The sequence below is a fragment of the Pongo abelii genome, chromosome 16 (assembly GCF_028885655.2).
Source record: "Pongo abelii isolate AG06213 chromosome 16, NHGRI_mPonAbe1-v2.0_pri, whole genome shotgun sequence".
NCBI classification, from domain to species: Eukaryota; Metazoa; Chordata; class Mammalia; order Primates; family Hominidae; genus Pongo; species Pongo abelii.
In genome coordinates this window covers 91,716,501-91,740,960 of record NC_072001.2, presented here as the reverse complement: position 1 = coordinate 91,740,960, position 24,460 = coordinate 91,716,501, and the positions used below count along the sequence as shown (strand labels likewise).

Below are 24,460 nucleotides of genomic sequence, written 5' to 3'. Positions count from 1 at the left end.
GTTCAGGTGCTGGAATGGTTGAGAAAGCACCGCAGGTGACTCAAATACCCTAGGACCAGAATCACCTGTGGAGGTTAAAAAAAGGAACGGCTTGGCCAGGTGCGGTGGCTCACGCCTGTAATCCCAGCACTTTGGGAGGCCGAGGTGGGGTGGATCACTTGAGGTCAGTTGAGACCAGCCTGGCCAACATGGCGAAACCCCATCTTTACTGAAAATACAAAAATTAGCCGGGTGTGATGGCACATGCCTGTAATCCCAGCTACTTGAGAGGCTGAGGCAGGAGAATCGCTTGGACCCGGGAGGTGGAGGTTGCAGCGAGCCGAGATCCAGTCACTACACTCTAGCCTGGGTGACAGAGTGAGACTCCATCTCAAAAAAAAAAAAAAAAAAAAAAAATTGCTTGGACACCATTCCAATGATTTTTATTTAGTGGAAGCACTAAATTATTAGTTATTATTAAAATAACAAGAATTCTGCAGTTGATTCTAGTGATCAGGGACAGCTCTGGTCCAGACCCTCCTCCCCATACATTATGCCCTTCCCTCAGAGAGCCAAGCCCCGAAACAGAGTGCGGTGACTCTTCCTGGGGAGCCCTAGATCTGCAGGCAGTCCAGGGAAGAACAATTACTTATCGACACCTGGTGGGTGCTTAAGCTAGGACAGACATGGTGCTGGGGGCTTTGCATGCAACATCTCACAAATACCCTAGGAGTTGTTAGAATTCTCATTTTACAGATGGAGAAACGGAGAAGGTCAGTAACTCACCTTAGGTCAAACAGCCACTAAATGACAAAGAGAGGATTCCAACCTACTTCTCTCTGACTCCACAGTTGGTTACCTTTCCTTCCTCGTTTTACAAATAACAGGAGGGGTGACTTGCTCAAGGTTGCCGGGGTGGCACCCTTGACATTTCCTGTACCTTTGCTTCAAAGCCCACAAATGCTGTGGCACCAACTCAAGAGGAGCTGAATGCCACCCCGGGAAATAATGCCACCTCTCTGGGCATAAACGCACCAGGAATAGGGCTGGGATGCAACAGCAAAGGGTGGGATTAGTAATTAAGCCACATGCTACTTAGATTCCCAAGCTGCATTTTGGACCTACAGGATTCGAGATATTAAGGAAATTGATACTTGCCCATCTCCCCAGCATAAGACTTCATTCCCTCCTAACATCACACAGAAATGGATCCTGTCTACTGTTAACCCAGCTCGGAGAGAGGAATAAGAAGAGGACCCAGTGATGGCGTAGAGAAAATATAGAGCCACTTTACTATTAAAAACGTATTTTCCAAAAGCAAGGTAGTTGCTGTCCCAAAAAGCCGAAAGCCTCTAGTCCCTGGGGAACGGGCTGGACGGGGCTTCAGTCTGACACAGCCAGGCGGGGCAGCCCTCGGCGGGCTCGGATTCTCTGGGAGATTTGGTAGAGCTCCATCGTTGCCCTCGCATCTTCCACCGAGCTGTGTCCAAGCAGGCTGTTCTGCAGACACAAGTATAGAGTGGGGACTTGGGATGAGGCTGAATTCAGAGGCCCCGTGACATGGTCTTCCCTGGTCACATCCCGATTTTCAGAGTCCCCAGGTGGGTCAGTGGGTGAGAGTCTCTTGAGGTCTCTGACACTCTGGACTTAGGAGACTCAGCAGGTGGCTGGAGCTGGCCTGCCTTCAGCCCTGGGGCCAGTGGCACAAAAGCCAGCCTCCTGGGAACCAGGCTGTGCCTTCAAGTCACCTGCAGTCCCGCAAGGGAAGCAGAGGCTGCAGACTTGCTGTCAGACACACGCAGTGGCTCCAGCAGCTCTAACAAGAAGCTTCAGGACACTGAGGAGGGAGTGAGGAACTCCAGCTAGGGACACAGGGAAGGGCTGCTCAGAGAGAACACAAGGATGTCAATAAATGGAAAGGAAAGGCTGCAAGCATTTAGGAGGCAGGGAGAGCATGTGCAGCTAAAATAAGGGACTTGTGAGGGTGGGGGCAGGGGGTGTGTGAAAGATGGTGTGGGGACGGATGCTGGGCCTGGATTTATCACTGAAGGCCTTGGATGCCGAAGTCGGGAGCCTAGACTTTATGGGGTAGTGCTATGGGAGTCAGGGGGCCCTCGGTCCATTCAAGGGAGAAGCGATGACCATTTACCAAGTCTTCCGTGCACTAGGCTGAATTTAAACCTCTGAGCTGGATATGATTACTCCCCCATTTTACTGATGATAAAACTGAGGCTCACACACAAGCCAGCCAATTGTGGAGCTGAGATATGGATCTTGCAGAGGCAAGTAAGCAGGGCAAATCCTCACTGCAGTCACCTTTCATCTCCCTTTGCATGCCCCGCTCAGCCCTGGTGTCCTGGCCAGTACCCAGCATGGGAGCCAGTGGGCTGTTGGACCTGGCTGCATTTTCTTGGTGTCCCTCTGTGGAGAGAGGCCTTCTTGTTCTCACAGGGGCTCCTTTTCCAGGCACTCCAGACAGGGTGTTGGGGACACCTGGTTAGGTGGCCCAGCTCAAAAAGGCTTTTTCTCGTTGCCGTTATTACGCTGTATTGTTTTATTTTTTAATGTTTAGTTTTATTTTTTGGCTTGGACACCCTATCGTTAATCAGCAAGCAGGTAGCATGGTGGTGTCGTCCGCGCTGTGCCTCTGCATACCTGCCCCTGTCACCATCCTTGCTTGACAGATGAGGAAACTGAGGCACGGGGAGGTTATGTGTTCTACTGCTCTGCTCTATGGAGAAGGAAGCCAAGAACAGAAGCAGAATGCAGCACCAGCATCCTTTATTACCAAGTGGGGAGGTAAAGAGCCCCGGATTTGGAATCAGACAAACCCCAGGCTGCAATTCCCAGCTCCCCTGCTTATGAGCTCTGTGACCGTGGGCAAGCCACTTTTCCTCTCTGGGCCTCTGTTTCCTCTTCTGTGAAATGGGCCTGATTATACCTGCCTTAGAGGATGGAATGAGAGAATACCAAGTGCCCAGCACCCTCCACAGGGCTTGATAAATGGCAGGGTCTTTCCTTTCCTATGCAGCCCTGTCTACCATGCACACAGCTTGGCAGGGAGCCACAGTCCTGCTATTTCACTCCCTCGAGGGGCAGTAACATCACTGCCCAACTGGGACAGCTCTACCATGTTAGCTCGTTGTGTCCTGTGGGTCAGTTCTGGTCACAGTGATCAGTAGCACCACTGTCCACGTGAGGGGGGCTGGAGGGCTGGTTTCTAGGGGCATCAGTGCAGGCAGGAGCTGCCTGGTGGGGTACGAGCTTCTGGAACAACCAGGCTTAATGAGCCCAGGGACAGAGCCTGGGAGAAGGGCCTAGGTCAGGCTTAAGGCCCCAGACTGAGAGTCACAGAGTGGCAAGGGCTCCAGGAAAAGCCCAGCCTGGCCCTTTATGTGCCTTATGTGCCTTGAGGCTAACAGGCCCAGACTCAGCCCTGTTCCCTGCTCCGGACATGATTCCTACAGTTCCTGCCAGCAGGCTAGGGGTGGGCTCCATGCTCCCCAGCCCCTCCCCGAGCCTCAGGCTTTGGCTCACCCGGCCCCACTCTGTATGCCTTCTTCTGCCCTCCTTACTAAGACCCTCCAGGCTCTGTTCAGATCTGGTCTCCTGCCCTGCCAGCCCCATCCTTCATCCTGCTCCCAGGGCACTGCCCTTCCCTCCATCAGACACTCCTTACCATGTGTGCTGATGATCTGGTTAAGGGCCACCTCCCAACCAACCAAGAGCTCAGGGACAGAGACGGGTCTTGCTCACCCTGCGTCTCTAGGATCTGGCCTAGAGCAGGGAGCAGGTGTTTAATAAAGAGCTGTTGACCTGAAGGGTCCCTGTGTGCAGCCCTGGCTCTTAGTGTCTGGCCCCTCTCCCTCTGCCCTTCCCACAGGGTGAACTCCCAAACCCCATATCCATATGCCTTTTCCTGCCTGCTTTGCCCACCAGCCAGAAGTGCTGCGGAATCAGTGCCCAGGAGCAGCAGCAGCTGGTGGCTGATGGGAACTGGTGTACAAATATCCCAGTTCCCTGGCCCCTGCTATGAGACACGTCTGAGATGAGGTGTGTGCTTTACATCATTGCCCAGAGTTCTATGGTGGGAGCAAGCTTCACTTCCCACAGGGTAACTGGCCTGATTTCAACAACAAAAGCAAACCTTTGTTGGGTGTTTTCCCTTCCCTACCCTCATCCTCACTCTACCAGCCAGGGACCAGGCACAGCAGGACCTACCATCAATCCTTCAGGCAGGCTGCCCTGAGGTGTGCCAGGGTGTGAGGGAGGAGGAGGAAAGGGAGGGGACAGGGGAGGAGGAAGGGGAAGAAGGAGAGAAGAGCAAGGAGGTGGGGGAGGGGGAGGGGGAGGAGGAAGGGGAGGAGGGCAAAGGGGGAGGGGGAGGAGGAAGGAGAGGAGGGCAAAGGGGGAGGGGGAGGAGGGCAAGGAGGAGGGGGAGGAGGGGGAGGAAATGGAGATGGGTGAGGAGGAGGGGGAGGAAGGGGAGGAGGGGGAGGAAGGGGAGGAGGGGGAGGTGGGGGGAGGAGGAGGAGAAGGACGAGGAGGTTCTCACCTGGATGCTCTTGTGCAGGAGGCGCTCACTCAGCACCCGCAGGGAGACACGCCTGCAGTGGTCCAGCTTGGCCTCACGCCACAACAGCATGTCGGTGGACGTGTCATAGATTGTGTAGCCGCTCATGTCCTCTTTCAGTGCCTGGAAGTCGTGCTTCAGGTCATGACCCACCACCAGCTTGCCTTTCAGGAGCTGCAGGATCTGGCCAGGAAGACATGTGCCCACCCCTACATGACACAGCATCTTCTGGGCGGGTCTGGGGCTGGCAAGGGAGCAACCCCTCCTTGACTGGCTGTGTGACCTTGGGCATATTATCATCCCTCCCTGGGCTTCAAATATATCATCTTTGAAAAGAAGAGAGATTGGACTAGGTCCCTCCTCACACTTGATAGTTTCATTCTGTGCCAAAAGCCCACCTGGACTCCTTCAGGAGCTGAACTGTGTAGGAGCAATGGTTAGTACATCCTGAGTATTTCCCAGGTGCCAAGCGTGCCTCAACTTACGTTATGTATATTATGTTGTTTAATCTTCCCAACAATTCTATTATAGCAGGCAGAACAATGACCTCCCAAAGATGTCCACACCCTAGTCCCCAGGATCTGTGAATACATTACCTGGCAAAGAGGAATTAAAGTTCCGGGCAGAATTTAGATTGCTAATCAGTCAACCTTCAAACGGGGAGATCGCCTGGCCTACCCATGTGGGCCCAATATAATCACAAGGCTCCTTACATGTGGAGGTCAGAGTGAATCCACGTGAGGAAAACAGGCTGTTGCTGGCTTTGAAGATGGAGGGAGGGGCCGTGAGTCAAGATATTCAGGCAGCCTCTAGAAGCCAGAAAGGGCAAGGAAATGGATTCTTCCCCAGAGCATCCAGAAGGAACCTAGCGCCACTGACACTTTGATTTTAGACCAGTGAGACCCACGCTGAACTTCGAAACTACAGAACTGTAAGAGAATACATCTGTGTTGCTGTGAATCACTAAGTTGATGGCTTCCTTACGGCAGCCACAGAAAACTAACAGTGAGGAGGGAGCGCTGCATTTAACCGAGTTTTACAAAGGAAATATCTGAAATGCAGAGGAGTAACATGCCCAGGCTTACTCTGATGATTTTAAAACAAGTTTGCAAATTCCTTGACACTCTTCTTAAAAAAGATGGAATCAAACTCCCCTCCCATTGCATATGGGCTGGGCTGTATGACTTCTGACTTCTGTCTGGGACCGCAATTCTATAAGAAGTCCGGCCACCAGCCAGGCACGGTGTCTCACGTCTGTAATCCCAGCACTTTGGGAGGCTGAGGCAGGTGGATCACCTGAGGCCAGGAGTTTGAGGCCAGCCTGGCCAACATGGTGAGACCCCGTCTCTACTAAAAATGCAAAAATTACCCATGTGCTGTGGCTAGTCCCAGTCACTCAGGAGGCTGAGGCAGGAGAATTGCTTGAGCCTGGGAGGGAGACTGCAGTGAGCTGAGATCGTGCCACTGCACTCCAGCTTGGGTGACAGAGCGTGACTCCATCTCAATAAATAAATAAATAAATAAATAAAAGTCTGGCCACCCCAAAGCCACCATGCTGGAGAGAGCACGGGGAAGAGCCACCGAGATACTGATGTGGCCAAGGCAGGCCAGCACCAGCCACCAGACAGGTGGGTGAGCAAACCTTCCAATGGTTCTGGCCTCCAGCCTTCAAGGTGCCTTAACTGACAGCCTGTCCTGCTGCAGAGCACCTGCCCAAATTGCAGGTGGCCGAGCGAAATAAGTATTGACATTGTTTGAACTGGTAAGTTTTGGTGTAATTTGCCAAGCACCATTTGATAATTGGGACAGTCACACGGCTAGTTAGTGGCAGAGCCAGGCCTTGAAGCCAGTGGGCCGAATCCAGAGCCCGCCTGCCACTGCCACACTGAGCCAGAAGAGCAGCCCAGGCGCCCAGCTGTGAGTGCCCCAGCCCCACGTTCCTTGCCTCGCCTCCCACACGGACAGCCTGCCCTGCTCTGGTCACACAGGCCAGTCAGCTTGCTTTCACTCAGCTGCCTTTGGAGAGGATGGGAAGGGGACCTGAAAATAGAACAGATGTGAGCTCTATTAGGGAAAGGGGCGGCTCGTGGCTAGTTCAGGCCCACTTTGGACAGCTCTAGGACAGCCTTCGTCTCCTTCTCTGCATGTAGCCCACGAGCTTAGCCTGTACCCCAGGAAAGAGCCTTCTGGTGCCTAACACCTTCCCCGTAGCCTGCTTCTCCTTCTAGATGGCCAGCAGCCTCCTGGAACATCATGTGGTCCCTTTTACATGTTCTCCCCTGGCAACCACAGGAGACTGAGGCTCAGAGAAGAGATGTGACTTGCCCAGGGTCACGACGCGGGAAGCAGAGTCTGTCCATCCACTGTCAACAGGCAGTGTCACCAGCCTGCCCCGCGGTCCACATGGTCTGGTCGGAGGCCTTCTCTGGACAGAGCTCACGCTCGACTTAGAGGACTGGGGAGAGTGTGCTAGAGAATGAAGGGGCACTGCTCCTGAACCACAGCAGCGCTTCTCAAACTTGAGTGTGCTAGAGGTCACCTGGGAAATGGCGATAAAACTGAGGCTTTAAAAGATGACAACAGGCACACAACCTCAGAGCAGAAGCTGAAGGGAAACTCTGTGCAGAGGAAACCACCCAGCACACAGTGGCGGGCAGAAATGGCACGGGGCGTGGAGAGATGTGGGTGTGTGGGCAGCCATGGGTCACGTGTCTTTTCTTGCTAACATCCTTTGTGCTCCTGAATAATGTGGCCTGTTTTCCCCGTCTAGGGGCTTGGCTCAGGCCCAGTTCACACGAAGCCCTGAAGGAACTCATCCACCATCCCAGAGGCAGCCACAGCTGGGCCCAGACATAGAAGGTACGAGTCATCATGATGTGGATTCCCAGGAAACTCATCACTTCCCGAGCCTGAGAGTCTGGAGAGGGGACTTGGGGGTCTACATGAGGCACTATGGGACTCACCATGAGACAAATAGAATAAGAGGGAGAGGACAAGCCAAGGAAAGAAGAGGAAGAAGGGAAAGAACAGAACCATCTATTTAGCAGAGAGACACCACTCTTTGGGACAAAGATTCTAGGAAGGAAGAGATGCTGGAACTTGCTGTGTGACCTCAGGGATGTCAAAGACCCTCTCTGGGCTTCAGTTTTCCCATTTGTAGGGTGAGGGCCCAGACTGGTGAGGCTTGAGTGGCCCTTTAGCAGCCAGGGCTCCACAGACTGAGGCAGGTCTGAAAAGGGAAGGAGTCGGGCACCCGCTGGAGCCCAAGAGTCGGAGAAAGGCACTGGCAGGCCGGCCTCGGGGCTGTGTGACCTGCTGGCCACAGGAACTGCCCTGAGTCAGTGTCATGAGGCAAGTGTGCCAGACTTTGCCACTTTCAAACACAGGGGGAGGAGTCTCTCAAATTCCTGGAAAGAACTGGGGTGGGGCTGGGGGATGGGACATTTATTGATCTCTTAGCAGCCTGGCACTGTGCCAGGTACTTTCCCTACCTCATCGTGAGGCTCCTCAATGAGATTATTCTTAATTCCACTTTACAGAGGAGGGAGCCCAAGATCAGAGAGATTAAGGGGCTTGCCCAAGTCACACAGCTAGTCAGCTGAAAGCTGCAGTGCCGTGTCTGGATCCACCTGACCCCGTCATTGTTACTGTAGTTGTTATTATTAGCACAAGGACCAAGGGACACGGCACTACCAGGCAAACAATGATAACTGTACAAGGCGGTGACTTTCATACCATCTGACCCGCCAGCAAAGTGGGGCGCAGGGCAGTGTTCACCGAGGTCACAAGCAGCAGAGTGCCAGGCCAGGTGTGGCTGTCTGCCTGCACACACCTTCCACTGTGTTTCCACTCTACTCCAAGTATTTCCCAGATGTGCCTGATCCAAAAATCCAGGAGGGCCAGGCCCTACACAGACCTACTGAATTGAAATATCCAGGGAGGAGTGTCAGCAACTGTTTCAGGGGATTCTTCCCATCTAACAAGTCTGCACATCTCTGCACTGAATCCCGCTGAGCAGTCCAGAGCCTACTGCCTCTACCATGCATTCATTCATCCATTATACATTAGTTCATGTACCCATTCATTCATTCTTGGCTGCCAGGAGAGGAGGCTATGAGTAAGGGGCCCTGAAGAATGTTGTTCTTACAGAGGACCAGGTCCCTTACTATCACCTTCTGGAGTGGCTCCAGCCCCATTCTTTGCTCTTGTCCCCTGCCAAGCTCCCCTGGTGTCCCTGCCCCCCGGCTAGTGCCTGGTTCCCACAAGGCCGCTTACCCTGGGGCAAATCTGGATATTGAAGCCTTCCTCCTTCATCTGGCTGAGCCCCAGAGAGACCTGCCAGGTGGCAGGGCCCCAACAGGACACTCCCACCTGTGCAAGGGCTACCGGGCTGGCTGCAGCTGAAATCTCTCCCTATTCACAAGCTACTATGACTTCCCTTTTGTCTGCATCTGTGTCTGCAATCACGGTGCTTCTCAGGGTGGATGCCCCTTCTTATGCTGGGTTGACATTAAAAGAGCATTCACTCACAAAAGTGATTTACAAGTAACTAAAAATTACTGTTAGATTTTTTAAAAAGGAAGAAGAAAAACATTAACTCACCAGGTGGGACCCCTGAATCTGAGCAGTGATTTGTATCACAGCTTCCTGTATGTCCTTAGGCAAATCACTGCCCCTCTCTGGATGCCAGTCTCCAGTGCATGGATTCCCTCCTGTGCTGACAGTCTGATTTGTGGGGCTGTCTTATAGACCAGGGTTTCTTAGCCTTAGCACTGTTTCCACATGGGGCCAGATACTTCTTTGTTATGTGTGTGTGGCAGGGGAGGGAGCTGCCCTGGGCATTGTGAGATGTTTGAGAGCTCTCTGGTCTCTACCTACTAGATGCTGGCCACTGTGACAACCAGAAATGTCTCCCAACATTGCTAAATATCCCCTCTATATAATGGTCAGACACAGAGATGTCAGAAGATCATAAGCACTTACATTATAAAAGTAATGTCGCCACATTACAATAAATAAAAAGGGATGGAGTGGGGGGGTCCCACTCATATCAGTGGCCTAAAGCACTCCTGGGTGGACCTGGGACTCCCCGGAGCCTCCTGGCCACCATAGGCTACTTTATTGCTGGCTGGGCACACTCACCACTCCTTACTGGGAGGAGACAGAGAGGTGAGGGGCCTTTGACAAATGGCTGAATAGCCAGGTGCAGTGGCTCATGCCTATAATCCCAACACTATGGGAGGCCAAGGCAGGAGGATTGCTTGAGGCCAGGAGTTCAAGACCAGCATGGCCAACATGACGAAACCCCATCTCTACTAAAAATACAAAAATTAGCTGGGCTTGGTGGCACATGCCTGTAATCCCAGCTACTCAGGAGGCTGAGACACGAGAACTGCTTGAGCCTGGGAGGCGGAGGTTGCAGTGAGCCAAGATTGTGCCGCTGCACTCCAGCCTGGGCGACAGAGCAAGACTCTGTCTCAAAAAAGAAAGAAAAAATGCCTGCATGAAACCAAGGGCTGGCCAACCCCAGACTCACCTGAGAGGTGTCACTTGGCCTTGTGGGGTCTCATAAAAGGGCTGTTAGGCTTCTGCCCTTTGGGGGCCCTCAGCACATTTGGGGGCCCGTGAGCCTGATCTGTCTTTGGGATTAAAACATTATGGATGATAAATGGGATCAAACTGCCTCCAGAGCCTCCAACAAATTGACACTCAGTGTCCTCATTCACAGAGACAAATAATGACCATTACTGGGCCACATTTCCACTCATGTGCTATGCAGGACAGCGCCCCTTACATACATTGGACACTTAGCATTTATAGAGTGCATTCACACACACTGAACATGGGATCTGAACACCACAGCTCCAGCTCTGGAGCCAGAATCTGAGTCTCTGCTCTACTCTTCCCTTGGACAGCTTACTCAGTGTCATACCTCAGTTTCCTCACCTGTAAAATGGGAGTGATGGTACTAGTTCAGGGTTGTGGTGGGGAGTATGAAACGTGCTCAGAATAGTGCCTGGGCCACAGGGCTGGATACACCCGTACTATTTAATCATCTCTGTGTTACAGAGGATCCTACTCAGGGGAGCACAGAGAGGTTGAGCAACAAGCTAGAGGACACAGAGCAATCCAGAGGCAAAGTTGGGAATGGATCCACATGCAGCCCAATCTAAAGACAGTGTGCTTGCTCCCCGCCCGTCAGGGCTGTGCATCACCGCATCTCAACAGCAAAGGCCAACACAGGGCAGAGACAATTTTACTCCATGCAGCTGCCAGAACTCTTTTGTATTTAGGAAAATCAGTTCAACTTCAATCCCCCAAACATTCTCAAGTCACCTGTGTGCAAAACACAGGTTCCAGTCTGGGGGCAGATGAAGTGTATAGTAAGAGCTGTGGAAATAGACAGATGGTGTGGGTGAATGGACAAGCTATGATGTGCATCAGCAACAGCAAGGAGGGCCAGAGACCAGGGACCAGTGGGGCAGGGATGGTGGGCAGGAGTGGGTAAGTGCATCATAAAGGTCTCTTCCGGCCTGGGGCTGCCAGAATGATGGTATTTCTGGGGAGAGGGATGGGGGATAGAAGAGACTAGGAGTTGGCTGAAATGCATGGCAGGCAATGGCTGAGCTATGAGAGAAAGCAAGAAAGGCAGGTAGATAGGGGTTTGGAGAGCCTGACTGCTGGGTGCTGAGCTGGGGGAACCTTAGGCAATAGGGAGCCATGCGAGATATTTTAATAGGGGAGGCGATGATGATCTAAGCCAGGTTTAGGGAAGTTCTCTGGCAGCAGAGTGGGAGAGAGCAGCATGCACACCAGGTACAGCCAGCAGAAAACGACGGTCAACATCTAAGACCGCAGTTCCCAAGAGAAGTCGGAGAGGGGACTGGGTTTCTGCCCTTCTCTCTTCATGGGTGCAATTAGCAAACATCAGCTGTGAACCAGGCACCGTGCTTAGGGCCACAGTCCATGTCACTACATCTGACCCGCATGAGACCAGGGAGGAGGCACTAGGAGTTCTCTTTTATGATTAGGAAATGGAGCCTCAGAAAGGTTCAATAACTTGCTGACAATTGTACAAACCTATAGGTGATGGAGCAGGAACTGAGAAACCCGGATGTGGTTCCAAAGACCCGCCTGGTCTTCGAACCCCTGCCTCGTCGTTCAGTGGCTATCAAGTGCCCAGTCTGAGCAGGGTTCCGTGTCACACGCTTAAAGCGTGGACTTGGCATAGCCTCTAACTGAGAAACAAAAGCATTCCTGCACCAAATCTGGATGAAGACTGAGGCGTCCAGGCCCCTAGGCCAAAGCTCAAGGGTGCCCAGGGAATTGCGGTTTTCCAGGTCTGGATGTACAGGGACTGGGAGAGGCACTGCTCTACTGCCTCCTTTTCCCCTGCTCTGGGCTTCTCTGCCCCTTTCTGTCTGTCTGATGGGGAGGGAAATTGGGGACAAGGAGGAAGGAGAGGGACATACTGCCCACCCTGAGTGCTCAGTGGGAATCTGAGGGTGGGGAGCTCCTTGTGGTGTCCCTGGGCCTCCCATCAGCACCTGAACAGGCTCCTACCTCTTCTTCATGTTGCCCTCCCCTTTTTGGTGACTCTCCAAACGTTTTCTTCCTAACATTTTCTTCACTCCAATTCTCTGTCTGCCAAAGATGATGCAGGCCCTTGTAACTGCTCCCTAGGGCCTCTGACTCTTTTTTTTTTTTCTTTTTTTTTTTTTTCGGAGACCAAGTCTCACTTTGTCACCCAGGCTAGAGGGCAGTGGCACGATCCTGGCTCACTGCAACCTCCGCCTCCCGGGTTCAAGCAATTCTCCTGCCTCAGCCTCCCAAGTAGCTAGATTACAGACACATGCCACCATGACCAGCTAATTTTGTATATTTAGTAGAGACGGGGTTTCACCATGTTAGCCAGGCTGATCTCGAACTCCCGACCTCTGGTGATCTGCCCACCTCGGCCTCCCAAAGTGCTGGGATTACAGGTGTGAGCCACCGTGCCCAGCCTCTGACTCTTACCATCATCTCTTTTCTCACTTCCATCTATCCTGCATGGTGTTCCCATTCTAGTTTTCTTGAAACTGGTTTTTAGCCTCCCATGCATTGTTCAAGAATCTTCAGTGGCTCCCTGTGGCCCACTTAATTCCCTACATAGACTCTCCTCCACCCCTTTCAAATACCACCAGCTTCACGGAGTCTTTCCAGAACCATAATGATGGACTGTGACCATCCCCAGGGTTCCCACACTATACTGTTGATACAGGTAGAGCATCCCAAATACGAATGCTCCAGAATCCTAAACTTTCTGAGTGCCAACATGACGCTCAAAGGAAATGCTCATTGGAACATTTCAAATTTCAGATTTTCCAATTTGGGATGCTCAACCAGTAAGTATAATGCAAATATTCCAAAATCCAAAAAAATCCCAAATCCAAAATCCAAAACCCTTCTGGTCCCCAGCATTTCAGATAAGGGCCACTCAATCTGCACTTCTAGAACAGTGTTGTCCAATAGAAATATAATGCAAGCCATAGATGTAATTTTTTTTTTTTTTTGAGACAGAGTCTTGCTCTGTCGCCCAGGCTGGAGTGGCAGTGGCACGATCTTGGCTCACTGCAACTTCCGCCTCCTGGGTTTAAGCGATTCTCCTGCCTCAGCCTCCTGAGTAGCTTGGATTACAGGCACCCACCACCACGCCCGGCCAATTTTTGCATTTTCAGTAGAGATGGGGTTTCACCATGTTGGCCAGGCTGGTCTTGAACTCCTGACCCCAAGTGATCTGCCCACCTCGGCCTCCCAAAGTGCTGAGATTACAGGTGTGAACCACTGCACCCAGCCCACAAATGTAATTTTAAATCACTCAACAGCCATATTTCAAAAGGTAAAAAGTAAACAGGTGAAATTAATTTTAATGTTTTATTTAACCTAACATATCCAAAATACTATCATTTCAATAGGTAATCAATATAAAAGTTATTGAGACATTTTATGGCTTTTTAATATTTTAATTATTATTATTTTTTAATAGAGACAGGGTCTCTGTTACCCAGGCTACAGTGCAGTGGCATGATCATAGCTCAGTACAACCTCAAACTCCTGGGCTCAAGCAATCCTTCACCTCAGCCTCCTCGAGGAGCTGGGACTACAGGTATGCACCACCATGCCTGGCTAATTTTTATTTTATTTATTTATTATTTTTTTTGTAGAGGAGGTCTCACCATCTTGCCCAGGCTGGTCTCAAACTCCTGGGCTCAAGCCATCCTTCTGCACTGGCCTCCCAAAGTGTTGGGATTACAGCCATGAACCACTGCATTTGGCCTGTCTCTTTTTTAAATACAAGGCTTCAGCCAGATGCAGTGGCTCATGGCTTTAATCCCAGCACTTTGGGAGGCTGAGGTGGGTGGATCACTTGAGGTAAGGAGTTCGAGACCAGCCTGGCAACATGGTGAAACCCCGTCTCTACTGAAAATACAAAAATTAGCCAGGCGTGGTGGTGCACAGCTACTTGGGAGGCTACTTGGGAGGTCAAGGCGGGAGAATCCCTTGAACCTGGGAGATGGAGGTTGTAGTGAGCCGAGATCGCGCCACCACACTCCAGCCTGGGGGATAGAGCGAGACTTCATCTCAAAACAACAACAACAAATCCAGTGTGGACTTTACACTTCCAGCACATCTCAGTTCAAACCACCTAACTCCAGGTCTGAATTCAGCCAACTAGCAGCATATGGCTGCTGGGGACCCCACTGGACAGCACAGTTCTAGAGACGGTAAGCCTGAGTTTGGATTCCTGAGCAGTTGTCTGATATTCCATCTATCTTAACAGCGCAAGTTACTGAGTTTATGGGTTGAAGTGTGTCCCGCTCTCCCAAATTCATATGTTAAAGTTCTAACCCCCAATACCTCAGAACGTGATTTATTTAGAAATAAGGTCGTTGCAGATAGAATTAGTTAAGGTAGGATGACATCACACTGGAGTAGTAGGGTGGGCTCATAATCCAATATGATTGGTGTCCTTTGAAAAAGAGGAAGTTGGGTGGGCACAGTGATTCACACCTGTAATCCCAGCAATTTGGGAGGCCAAGGAGGGCAGATCACCTGAGGTCGGGAGTTCAAGTCCAGCCTGGGCAACAGGGCAAAACCCCGTCTCTACTAAAAATAAAAAATTAGCCAGGCGTGGTGGCAGACGCCTATACTACAACTTGGGAGGCTGAGGCAGGAAAATCGCTTGAACCCAAGAGGTGGAGATTGCAGTGAGCCGAGATCATGCCACTGCAGTCCAGCCTAGACAACAGAGTGACTCTGTCTTCAAAAAAAAAAAAGGGGAAGCTAACCTAACCAGGTGCAGTGGCTCATGCCTGTCATCCCAGCACTTTGGGAGGCCAAGGCAGGCGGACCGCTGGCCAACATGGTAAAACCCCATCTCTACTAAAAATACAAAAATTAGCTGGGTGTGGTGGCTCCTGCCTGTAGTCCCAGCTACTCAGGAGGCTGAGGCAGGAGAATCACTTGAGCCTGGGAGGCAGAGGTTGCAGTGAGCCGAGATCCTGCCACTGCACTCCGGCCTGGGTGACAGAGCAAGACTCCGTCTCAAAAATAAAAAATAAAAAAAGGAAGTTTGGACACACACAGAGAGAATGCCATGTGAACATGAAGGCAGAGATCTGGGTGAGGCATCTATAAGCCAAGGTACCCCAAAGCTTTGACAACAACCCCTAGAATCTGGGAGAGGGGCAGGGAACAGATTCCTACTCACAACCCTCAAAAGGAACTAACCTGGACGACACCTAGATCTCAGACTGCAGCCTCCAGAACCCAGAGACAGGACATTCCTGTTGTTTAAGCCACCAGTGTGTGGTGCTTTGTTATGGCAGCCCTAACAAACTAATAATCAAGTGAGCCCCAGTTTCCTCATCTGTAATATGGGGATAATAAGGTAAACCACCATGGCCAGACGCGGTGGCTCATGCCTGGGACTTTGGGGGGCCAAGGCGGGTGGATCACCTGAGGTCAGGAGTTTGAGCGAGACTAGCCTAGCCAACATGGTGAAGCCCCATCTCTACCAAAAATACAAAAAAAATTAGTCGGGCATGGTGGCGGGTGCCTGTAGTCCCAGCTGCTTGGGAGGCTGAGGCCAGAGAACCACTTGAATCCTGGAGGCAGAGGTTGCAGAGAGCCAAGATCACGTCACTGCACTCCAGCCTGGGTGACAGAGTGAGACTCCAGTTAAAAAAAAATAAAATAAAACAGACAAACAAAAAAACAATCATAATAGTTAACTTTTTTTTTTTTCCTGGCTCTGTTGCCCAGGCTGGAGTGCAGTGGTGCCATCTTGGCTCACTGCAGCCTTGACCTTCTGAGCGCAAGCGATCCCAGCTGCTGGAGTAGCTGTGACCATGGGCATGTGCCACCATGCCCAGCTAATTTCTGTACTTTTTTTGTAGAGATGGGGTTTCTCCATGTTGCCCAGGATGGTCTTGAACTCCTGAGCTCAAGCCACCCGTCTGCCTCCGCCTCCTACCGTGCTGGGATTATAGATGTGAGCCACTGCACCCAGCCAATAGCTAACATTTTTTTGAGTACCTATTTAGGCACTCTATCTAGACCCTTTCTCAATCCTTGCAATAACCCAACAAAGTTGCTACTACTATTATCCTTCTTTTCTTTTACTGGGTACAAAGAGGTTGAGTAACTTGTCCAAGGTACCTTAGCTGTTAAGTAATGGGAACTGAGATTGAAACTGACCCTCTTAACTCTGCATTAACAGTTCCTGAGAACCTGCCTGGCAGGGCTGTTTGTGAGGAGTGAATGAGCTCAGGAATGGCCAGTGCTTAGGGGAGCGGCCAGTGCATAGTGAGTGCTCAGTCAATAGTAGCTATTGTTGTCATTCCATCCCCAGCACCTGGAGCCTGGCACGGATTGGGTGTGTGCTGCTGAGAGGGACCTGTGTTCTTCTTGGACTTCCTCAAACCTTACCACGGTGTCTAGAAACTGACGAGCTCGCCTGCCCTTCTGAGATTTCCCAGGGGTGGCTAACTCTGTCGACACCTTTAAGTTTTGCTTTCCACTTAGTAATTCAGAGAAACAGAAAGTGAGACGTGGAGATGACCTCACAATCAGCTAAGAGCAAGAGTGTAGGAAATCCCTGGACCACGAACTCAGGATTCAAACTGAGCAGACAGCCTACTCTGGGTCAGAATGCTAGCCTGAGAGCAAGGTCCTCAGCCCAAGAGGCTCAGCCTGTTCTCCAGGACTGGGAGGGCCAAAGCCTCGTGCCGGGGCCTCAGCCAAGAATCCTCTCATTTCCCCACAGGTCTCACCAGTGGCAGCCTGGGGTAGAGGGAAGAATGGGGAATGTAGACCCCAAGTCACTGTGTGTGGGAACTCAGTTTCCCCATTTTAAGACTGGCAAGTTGGACCAGATCCAGATAGATGCCCCAAAGGCGGCTTCCAGATGTGAGTCTATGGTTCTCTGAAGACAGGAAGCCTTCTCCAGGATGTGATGGAGACACCACTGGCTTTCTCCCAACAGCAGTGTGGGAAATCTTACAAGTGGGGTCACGGGTCACAGACGGGCACCAGGGGAAAGGGGCAAGGGAAGTGGGAGAGGGGTTATTTCCAAAGCCCCTGCTGGCCTGGACTTCACTCACCTCTAGCCTGGCCACCGCAAATGGTGTGGCCCCCACCATGTGCTGAGGGGTGACCCCGCTGACCCGGGTTCTGTAATCGGTGATCTCTCCCTCAGGCCGGATGAACTTGTCGTACAGCACAGCACCGTGGACATTCACGAGGCTGCAACGAGCCAGGCCACTCTCCCGGTGGGGCCCCAGCCCCACCATCTCGCAGTCCATGGCCACCACCTCACGGCTCCCAGCCATGTTCCTTGGGGACCCTCAGAGATGCTGGAGAGAGGGGTATGGGGGGCGGTCTCACGCTTGGGCAAACCAAGCCTCCAGGTATCCTCAGCCAACCCCAGCTGGCCTCACCCTCTGCCCTGCCCTTTGTTTCCAACACCACCTGGCCACAGTGGAAGCTGGCCTCTTGCCTCCCCCCTCCCCTGCCTTACCCTGCCCGTGGGTCCCAGGGCCTCTGGCCTGCCCCACAGCCTGGGGACCGGGAAGGCCCCTCCCGCTGCCTCCCCAGCTGCTGCTCCAGCTCCCGCTCTCACCTGCCTGCCTCTGCGCCCTCAGCTCACGTCTGCCTCTCTGCTGCCACTGCTCAGCTACTGCAGCTGCTCTCAGCAGTGACTCCTCTCTAACTCCAAGCCGGCATCCCGACCCTGTTTCAGTTTCTGGTTTGTTATCAAGTGAAGTCAGGGGCGGAAGGCCGGGCACGTGGGCTGGGCTGCTCCATCTCCTGGGCTACCGGCAGGTGGGGAGCTCAGCTCCGGGCCGAGTCAGGGCTGACGGAGCTGGCAGGCTCCATGTCAGGGTGCCCCTCCTTTGCCCCGGCCCTCCCCCTCCTCAGATGACGCATTTGACGTTCGTGGAGTGGATTGCAACATCTTTGTTTCCTTTCTCACCCTCCGCCCAGAGAATAAACATCCCCAGGACTGGAGCTCAGGGAATGTCCCACAACTAACTTCTGGGGCCTGCTACCAGTCTGATACTCAGTGGTCTCTTATGGGGGCAGGGAAGCTGGCTTTTGGGACATACAGGCTTTTATTGGAATGGGCAGGAGAAAGTTGTTGTGGGAGTGGCTAGCCCCCCCCACTTCCAACCCAGGGAAGGCAAGGAGCAGCGAGGGAGCTCTTACAGGCCTCCGTGGGTTCCAGATGCCTCAATGAGCTCTGCCTCCAGTGGGGCTGACGCTGTGAGGGTGAAGGAGAAGCAGGCCTTCGGGGAGGCCCCACCAGCCTGGCCACACTTCCTTGGGTCCACACTCTCCCAGGCTAGGACTTTGAGCTCTTAGAACAGTGCCTGCCAGATAGGGAGGGCTCGGTATTGACAAATACAATGACAAATGAGTTACAACTGGGGCAAAAAGAAAATCAACTTTCAATGAGGAAAGTGCTTGTCTTTCACTGTGGTGAGATCCAACAATAAGCTGAGCGTTCCCCACGCTTGCCTCCTACCCTAGATCTGTGCAGAATCCACACTGATCCCTCCAATCTGACTGCCTCCCAGTGTCATGAAGATTTGTGGTTTGAAAAGTAACTTCCCCAGGTCTGTGGTATTTTCACCAAGTGGGATTTGGATGCCCAACTTTAACAGACCTCAAAAATAAAACCAAAGACTGAAATACGTCTTCATGAGAAAGCACTACTCCTGCTTACTGTTCACTGGATGCAAATTTGAGGTGCGAGAGTTTTTGGTTCCCATCCTGAATAAGCAACTTTTGCTTTAATTCAGACTGTGTGGGGACTTTTTGCTTTTCAAATGCATAAAGGTTACCCTGATTTAGGAGGAAATGAAGTAACATTCCTGTTACTTTATGGAAACACGCACTTAAAAAGTAACCCCCTAAAGATCCAATCATAGGTTTGATTCTACAATCCCCATAGGACCCGCAAGTGCCCCGTGGTGCTCCTCAGACAGGAACATCTTTGCTGCAACCCCTCACCTTCACCTCCGCTCACCTCCTCAGGTCTTAGTCAGAGCACATCTCACTCCTCCAATATTTTCCCCATGGTTCTGTGCCTGCTCTGTCTGACCTGAGCTGCCTCTAATTCTTACCATTTCCCCTTTCCTGTGGAAGCCCTACCCTAGTCCTCACCTGCCTGGCCTGTGTGGCTGCAGAAGTCGCTCCCGGGTCCCCCACCTCCATCTTCATGCCCTGCTCAAAAGGGTCCTTTCAGTCCTACCATGTTACATTTCCCAAAACTAGTCTCTTGTACTGTTCATCACCGAGGCACTTCTCTGCTCAAGAAATTTAGTGATTTCCTGTTGTCCAAAAAAAAAAAAAAAATCAAACCTCAACTCCAGGCAGTTTCCAGACCCTCTTCCATCAGCCCACCAGCCTTTCCAACCTCATCTTGCATCACTATCCAATTTAAGGCCTTTCTTTTAGGTTTAAACCGACATCCAGGGCTTTGGTTTATGCACATGTTGACTTCTGCCAAACCATCAGCAGGCTGTTCTGAAACCCCCTGCATCTCCCAAGGACTAGGTCTGATGGCCAGAGGGACCAGTAAGATCAGGTCTCTGCTTCAGGTGGGAGAGACAGGCAGTGCTACAAAGGTAAGCCCCTCTCCCATGCCCTTACCATTCCTGCCTCCCCCACTTCCAACCACACTGGCTCTGTCTTCCTCCAACATTCTGGTCATGCTCCTGTCTCAAGGCCCAGGCATTTGCTGTCCCCTTACTCTTGAAAGGTCTTCCAGTGTGGCCTGGGGGGTGACATTGCTCGCATTCCATGACGTCTTTCCATGAAGCTGTCCCCGACCTCTCTATTTAAAACCGCACTTCCTGCCAGCGCGATGGCTAGTGTCCATAATACCAGTTACTCTAGGCTGAGGCGGATTTGCTTGAGGCCAGGAATACGAGACCAGCCTGAGCAACACAGGGAGATCTCATCTCTAAAATTAAAAAATAATCCATTGTGGTGAATCACACCTGTAGTCCTAGCTTCTCCAGAGACTAAGCTGGGAGGATCAATTGCACCCAGGAGTTTGAGGCTATGACAGTGCCAATACACTCCAGCCTGGACAGCATAGGGAGACTTTGTCTTTAAAAACTAAAAGTTTACTTCCTATCCCCTTCTCTGGCCTTTTCCCATAGGAATCAGCACCCTCTGAAATACTGTATTTTACTTGTTCATTTACTGTTCCCCCTACCATCTGTTTAGTTCAAAGCTGGGGCCCCAGCACCTAGAACCCTGCCTGGGTCCAGCTGAACTGTTTTTCAAGTGTATTGTGTGCTCTGATGTTGGACGCCAGGCACCGGTGGCTCAGCACCCAGAGAGAAGCCCGATCCCAGCCAGTTTCCCGGTGCCAGTGCTCTACCTTTAAGTGGCGTCACCCATCGGCAGGCTACGCCCACAAATCTTGTTGGATCAGGTGACAGGTGAGTCACTCAGGGCAAACTTGTCAGCCTTTCAAGACACACATCCAGCTACAGCTGACCGCCTGTAATGACCATAACAGGTACAAGTCGGCCACTCTGTGGCCCTCTCTGGATCCACAGCACTGGCCTCAGGCTGAGACAACTCATACTGGAGGGCGAGAGGCACCTCTCCCCGCAAGGGACACACTCTCCCAGCCCAGCCATCGCCAGTCCTGCTGGGCATGTACCCCTAAAATGTGTATGTGTATTCCTAAATTGTGGTTGGCCCTTGAACAACATGGGCTTGAACTGCACGGGTCCACTTACATGCAGATTTTTTTTCAATAAATATATTGGAAATTTTGGGAGATTTTTCAACAATTTGAAAAAACTCAGATGAATTGCATAGCCTAGAAATATCGAAGAAATTAAGAAGCTAGTTATGTCATGAATATATAAAACACATGTAAATACTAGTCTATTTTATCACTTACTACCATAAAATATGCACGTCTATTATTAAAAGATAAAACTTAACAAAACTTACCTACTTACAGACCACACATGGCACCATTCTCAGTCAAGAGAAATGTAAACAAAGTAAAGATGCAGTCTGAAACCGTAACTGCATAAAATTAACTATAGTACATAGTGTGCTGTTAATGTAGCCACTTCCTGTTGTTACTGTAGTGAGCTCAAGTGTTGCAAGTATCTGCTTAAAACGTGTGTGACACTAATCATCCCCGCTTCAGCAGTTCATATCCAGTACATCTGGTATCCCAGTGAGATGGAAAAAGTGATTTCTTGCAGTTTTTATGGTATTCTTCGTCATGCTTCGTGCAATACTGTAAACCTTGAATCCCACCATGGGACCCATATGAAGTGCCACTACTGATGCTGGAAGTGCTCCCAGGAAGCAGAAAACAAGTCGTGACATTACAAGAAAAAGCTGCATTGCTTGATATGTACCATAGATTGAAGTCTACAGCTGTGGTTGCTGCCATTTCAGACAGACGGTTCATCTCATAAGTAAATAAAGTAAAAAACTTACAATATCGATAAATACAGTAAATATATTTATCTTATTTCTCTCACTTGATTATAAGAATACAGTATATAATACATATAACATATAAAATATGTGTTATTTGGCTACCTGTTATCAGTAAGGCTTCCAATCTAAAGTAGGCTATTAGTTGAATTTTTGGGGAATCAAGTTATATGCACATTTTTGACAGTATGGGGAGTCAACACCCAATCCCTATGTTGTTCAAGGGTCAACTGTATATACTAAAGGTTGAACCATAAGAAACAGTGGGGCTGGGCACGGTGGCTCACGCCTGTAATCCCAGCACTTTGGGAGGCCGAGGTGGGCAGATCCCATGAGCTCAAGGGTTCAAGACCAGCCTGGGCAACATAGAAGACCTCGTGTCTACTAAAAATATAAAAAATCAGCCAGGTGTGGTGACATGCACCTGTAGTCCCAGCTATTATACTTGGGAGGCTTAGGCTGGAGGATCGCTTGAGCCTGGGAGGTTGAGGTTGCAGTGAGCCAAGACTGTACCACTGTACTCCAGCTTGGGTGACAAGTGAAACCCTGTCTCAAAAACAAAAAACAAAAAGCAAAAAACTAGAATATTAGCAATTTCATGTGGTTTAATACATGTAAAACTATGCTAATAGATACATATTATAAAACACGTTAAGAAAATTAGTTAAAAAGGAACTGTACACCAAAAAGCATGTAAGAAGATGCTCAATATTACTGATTAGGGAAATGCAAATCCAAACCACATCATCTCATACCCATTAGGATGGCTGCTATGGAAAAACAGAAAAAAATGTTGGCAAGGACGTGGAGAAACTGAAACCCTTGTTCACTGTTGGTGGGAATGTAAAATGGTACAGCTACTACAGAAAACAGTACATCAGTTCCTCAAAAAACACTAACTATAGGCCAGGCGCGGTGGCTCATGCCTGTAATCCCAGCACTTCGGAAGGCCGAGGCGGGTGGATCACCTGAGGTCAGGAGTTCGAGACCAGCCTGGCCAACGTGGCGAAACCCTGTCCCTAGTAAAAGTACAAAGATTAGCTGGGCGTGGTGGCATGCGCCTGTAATCCCATCTACTTGGAAGGCTGAGACAGGAGAATAGCTTGAACCCGGGAGGCAGATGTTGCAGTGAGCCAAGATCGCGCCATTGCACTCCAGCCTGGATGACAAGAGTGAGACTCTGTCTCAAAAAAAAACAAAAAAAAAATTACCATATAATCCAGCAATTCCCCTGCTGAGTATATATTCAAATGAATTGAAAGGAGGGTCTTGGAGAGGTATTTGTACACTTGGGAGCACTTCCAGCATGCTCATAGCTGCATTATTCACAACAGCCAAGGGGGGAAGTAACCTAAGTATTGTTGACTGACAGATGAATGGATAAACAAAGCATGGTATACACACACAAAGGATCATTCAGCCTTAAAAAGAAAATTCTGGCCAGGTGCAGTGGCTCACTCCTGTAATCCCAGCATGCTGGGAGGCCAAAGCAGGAGGATCACTTGAGGCCAGGAATTCAAGACCAGCCCGGGCAACATAATGAGACCCTGTCCCTAAAAAAAATAAAATAAAAAATAGTTGCCAGGCATGGGGGCACATGCCTGTGGTCCCAGCTACTTAGGAGGCTGAGACAAGAGGATAACTTGAGCCCAGGAGTTTGAGTCCAGCCTGGGCAACAGTCTCTTAAAAAATAAAATTCTGACACATGCCACAACATGGATGAAGACATTGTGCTAAGTGAAATAAGCTAGTCATAAAGTGACAAATACTGTTATGATTCCACTTGTATGAGCTATCTAGTCAAATTCATAGAAGTAGAAAGTAGAATGGTAGTTGCCAGGGGTTGAAAAAAGGGGGAAATTGCTGGGCGCGGTGGCTCACACCTGTAATCCCAGCACTCTGGGAGGCTGAGGCAGGGGGATCACCTGAGGTCGGGAGTTCGAGACCAGCCTGACCAACATGGAGAAACCCTGTCTCTACTAAAAATACAAAATTAGCCGGCCGTGGTGGCGCATGCCTGTAATCCCAGCTACTCGAGAGGCTGAGGCAGGAGAATTGCTTGAACCCGGGAAGTGGAGGTTGCGGTAAGCCAAGGTCACGCCATTGCACTCCAGCCTGGGCAACAAGAGTGAAACTGTCTCAAGAAAAAAAAGAAAGAAAAGAAAAAAGGGGGAAATGGAAAGTTTCAGTTTCGCAAGATGAAAAAGTTCGAGATCTGTTGCACAACAATGTGGATACAGACATAACACTATTGAACTGTACACTAAAAGTAGTTAACATAGTAAATTTGTTATGTGTATTCTACTACAGTTAAAAACATTTTTTTAAGTGAGTACATAGCTTCAGGGAGAAACAAAAAAGTTAAAACAAATATGGCCAGGTGCAATGGCTCCTGTTTGTAATCCCAGCACTTTGGGAGACCGAGGTGAGTGGATTCCTTGAGTCCAGGAGTTTGAGACCAGCCTGGCTAACATGGTGAAACCCCGTCTCTACTAAAAATACCAAAAAAATTAGCTGGGCGGGGTGGCGCATGCCTGTCATCCCAGCTACTTGGGAGGCCAACGTGGGAGGATCTCCTGAGCCCGGGAAGTCGAGGCTGCAGTGAGCCATGATTGCACCCTGCACTCTAGCCCGGGCAACGGGAGTAAGACTCTGTCTCAAACAAAAAACAAAACACAAAAGTTGTGCTCTGTAATAGGGCAATAAGAAATAAATTATCTAAATTCTGTAGCTCTGCTAGTTTCTTGCTGGAGCCTGCTGCATCCTCTTGAAAACTGCCTTCTCGAAGGCCAAAGCACCCAGCAAGGCTTAGTGCCCCAGTCCCCCTCCCAAACCCCCAATGAGTCACCCTCCAATCCCAGCTTGAGAATTCACAGGAAG

The 24,460-nt window shown here is 50.6% G+C and overlaps 1 protein-coding gene across 1 annotated transcript; it reads right to left on the bottom strand.

Annotated features, from left to right (window-relative positions):
• Positions 1 to 1,243: 1,243 nt before the first annotated feature.
• ISG20 (interferon stimulated exonuclease gene 20) lies at positions 1,244 to 24,410 on the bottom strand. Its single transcript, XM_002825792.6, has 4 exons — positions 17,715 to 24,410; positions 17,197 to 17,448; positions 4,535 to 4,735; positions 1,244 to 1,479 (listed from the first exon to the last, which is right to left on the bottom strand). The coding sequence occupies exons 2-4, from the start codon at positions 17,422 to 17,424 to the stop codon at positions 1,363 to 1,365; spliced, it is 546 nt and encodes a 181-aa protein (XP_002825838.1). The 5' UTR covers positions 17,425 to 17,448; positions 17,715 to 24,410; the 3' UTR covers positions 1,244 to 1,362.
• Between the last annotated feature and the right edge of the window lie 50 nt (positions 24,411 to 24,460).

Excerpts from the sequence above, each read along its gene's own strand:
- ISG20 (XM_002825792.6), bottom strand. The coding sequence starts at position 17,424 with ATGGCTGGGAGCCGTGAGGTGGTGGCCATGGACTGCGAGATGGTGGGG. Across the intron at positions 4,736-17,196 it reads TTGCGGTGGCCAGGCTAGAG|ATCCTGCAGCTCCTGAAAGG; the intron begins GTGAGTGAAGTC and ends CTTCCTGGCCAG. Across the intron at positions 1,480-4,534 it reads TCCTGCACAAGAGCATCCAG|AACAGCCTGCTTGGACACAG; the intron begins GTGAGAACCTCC and ends TTGTGTCTGCAG.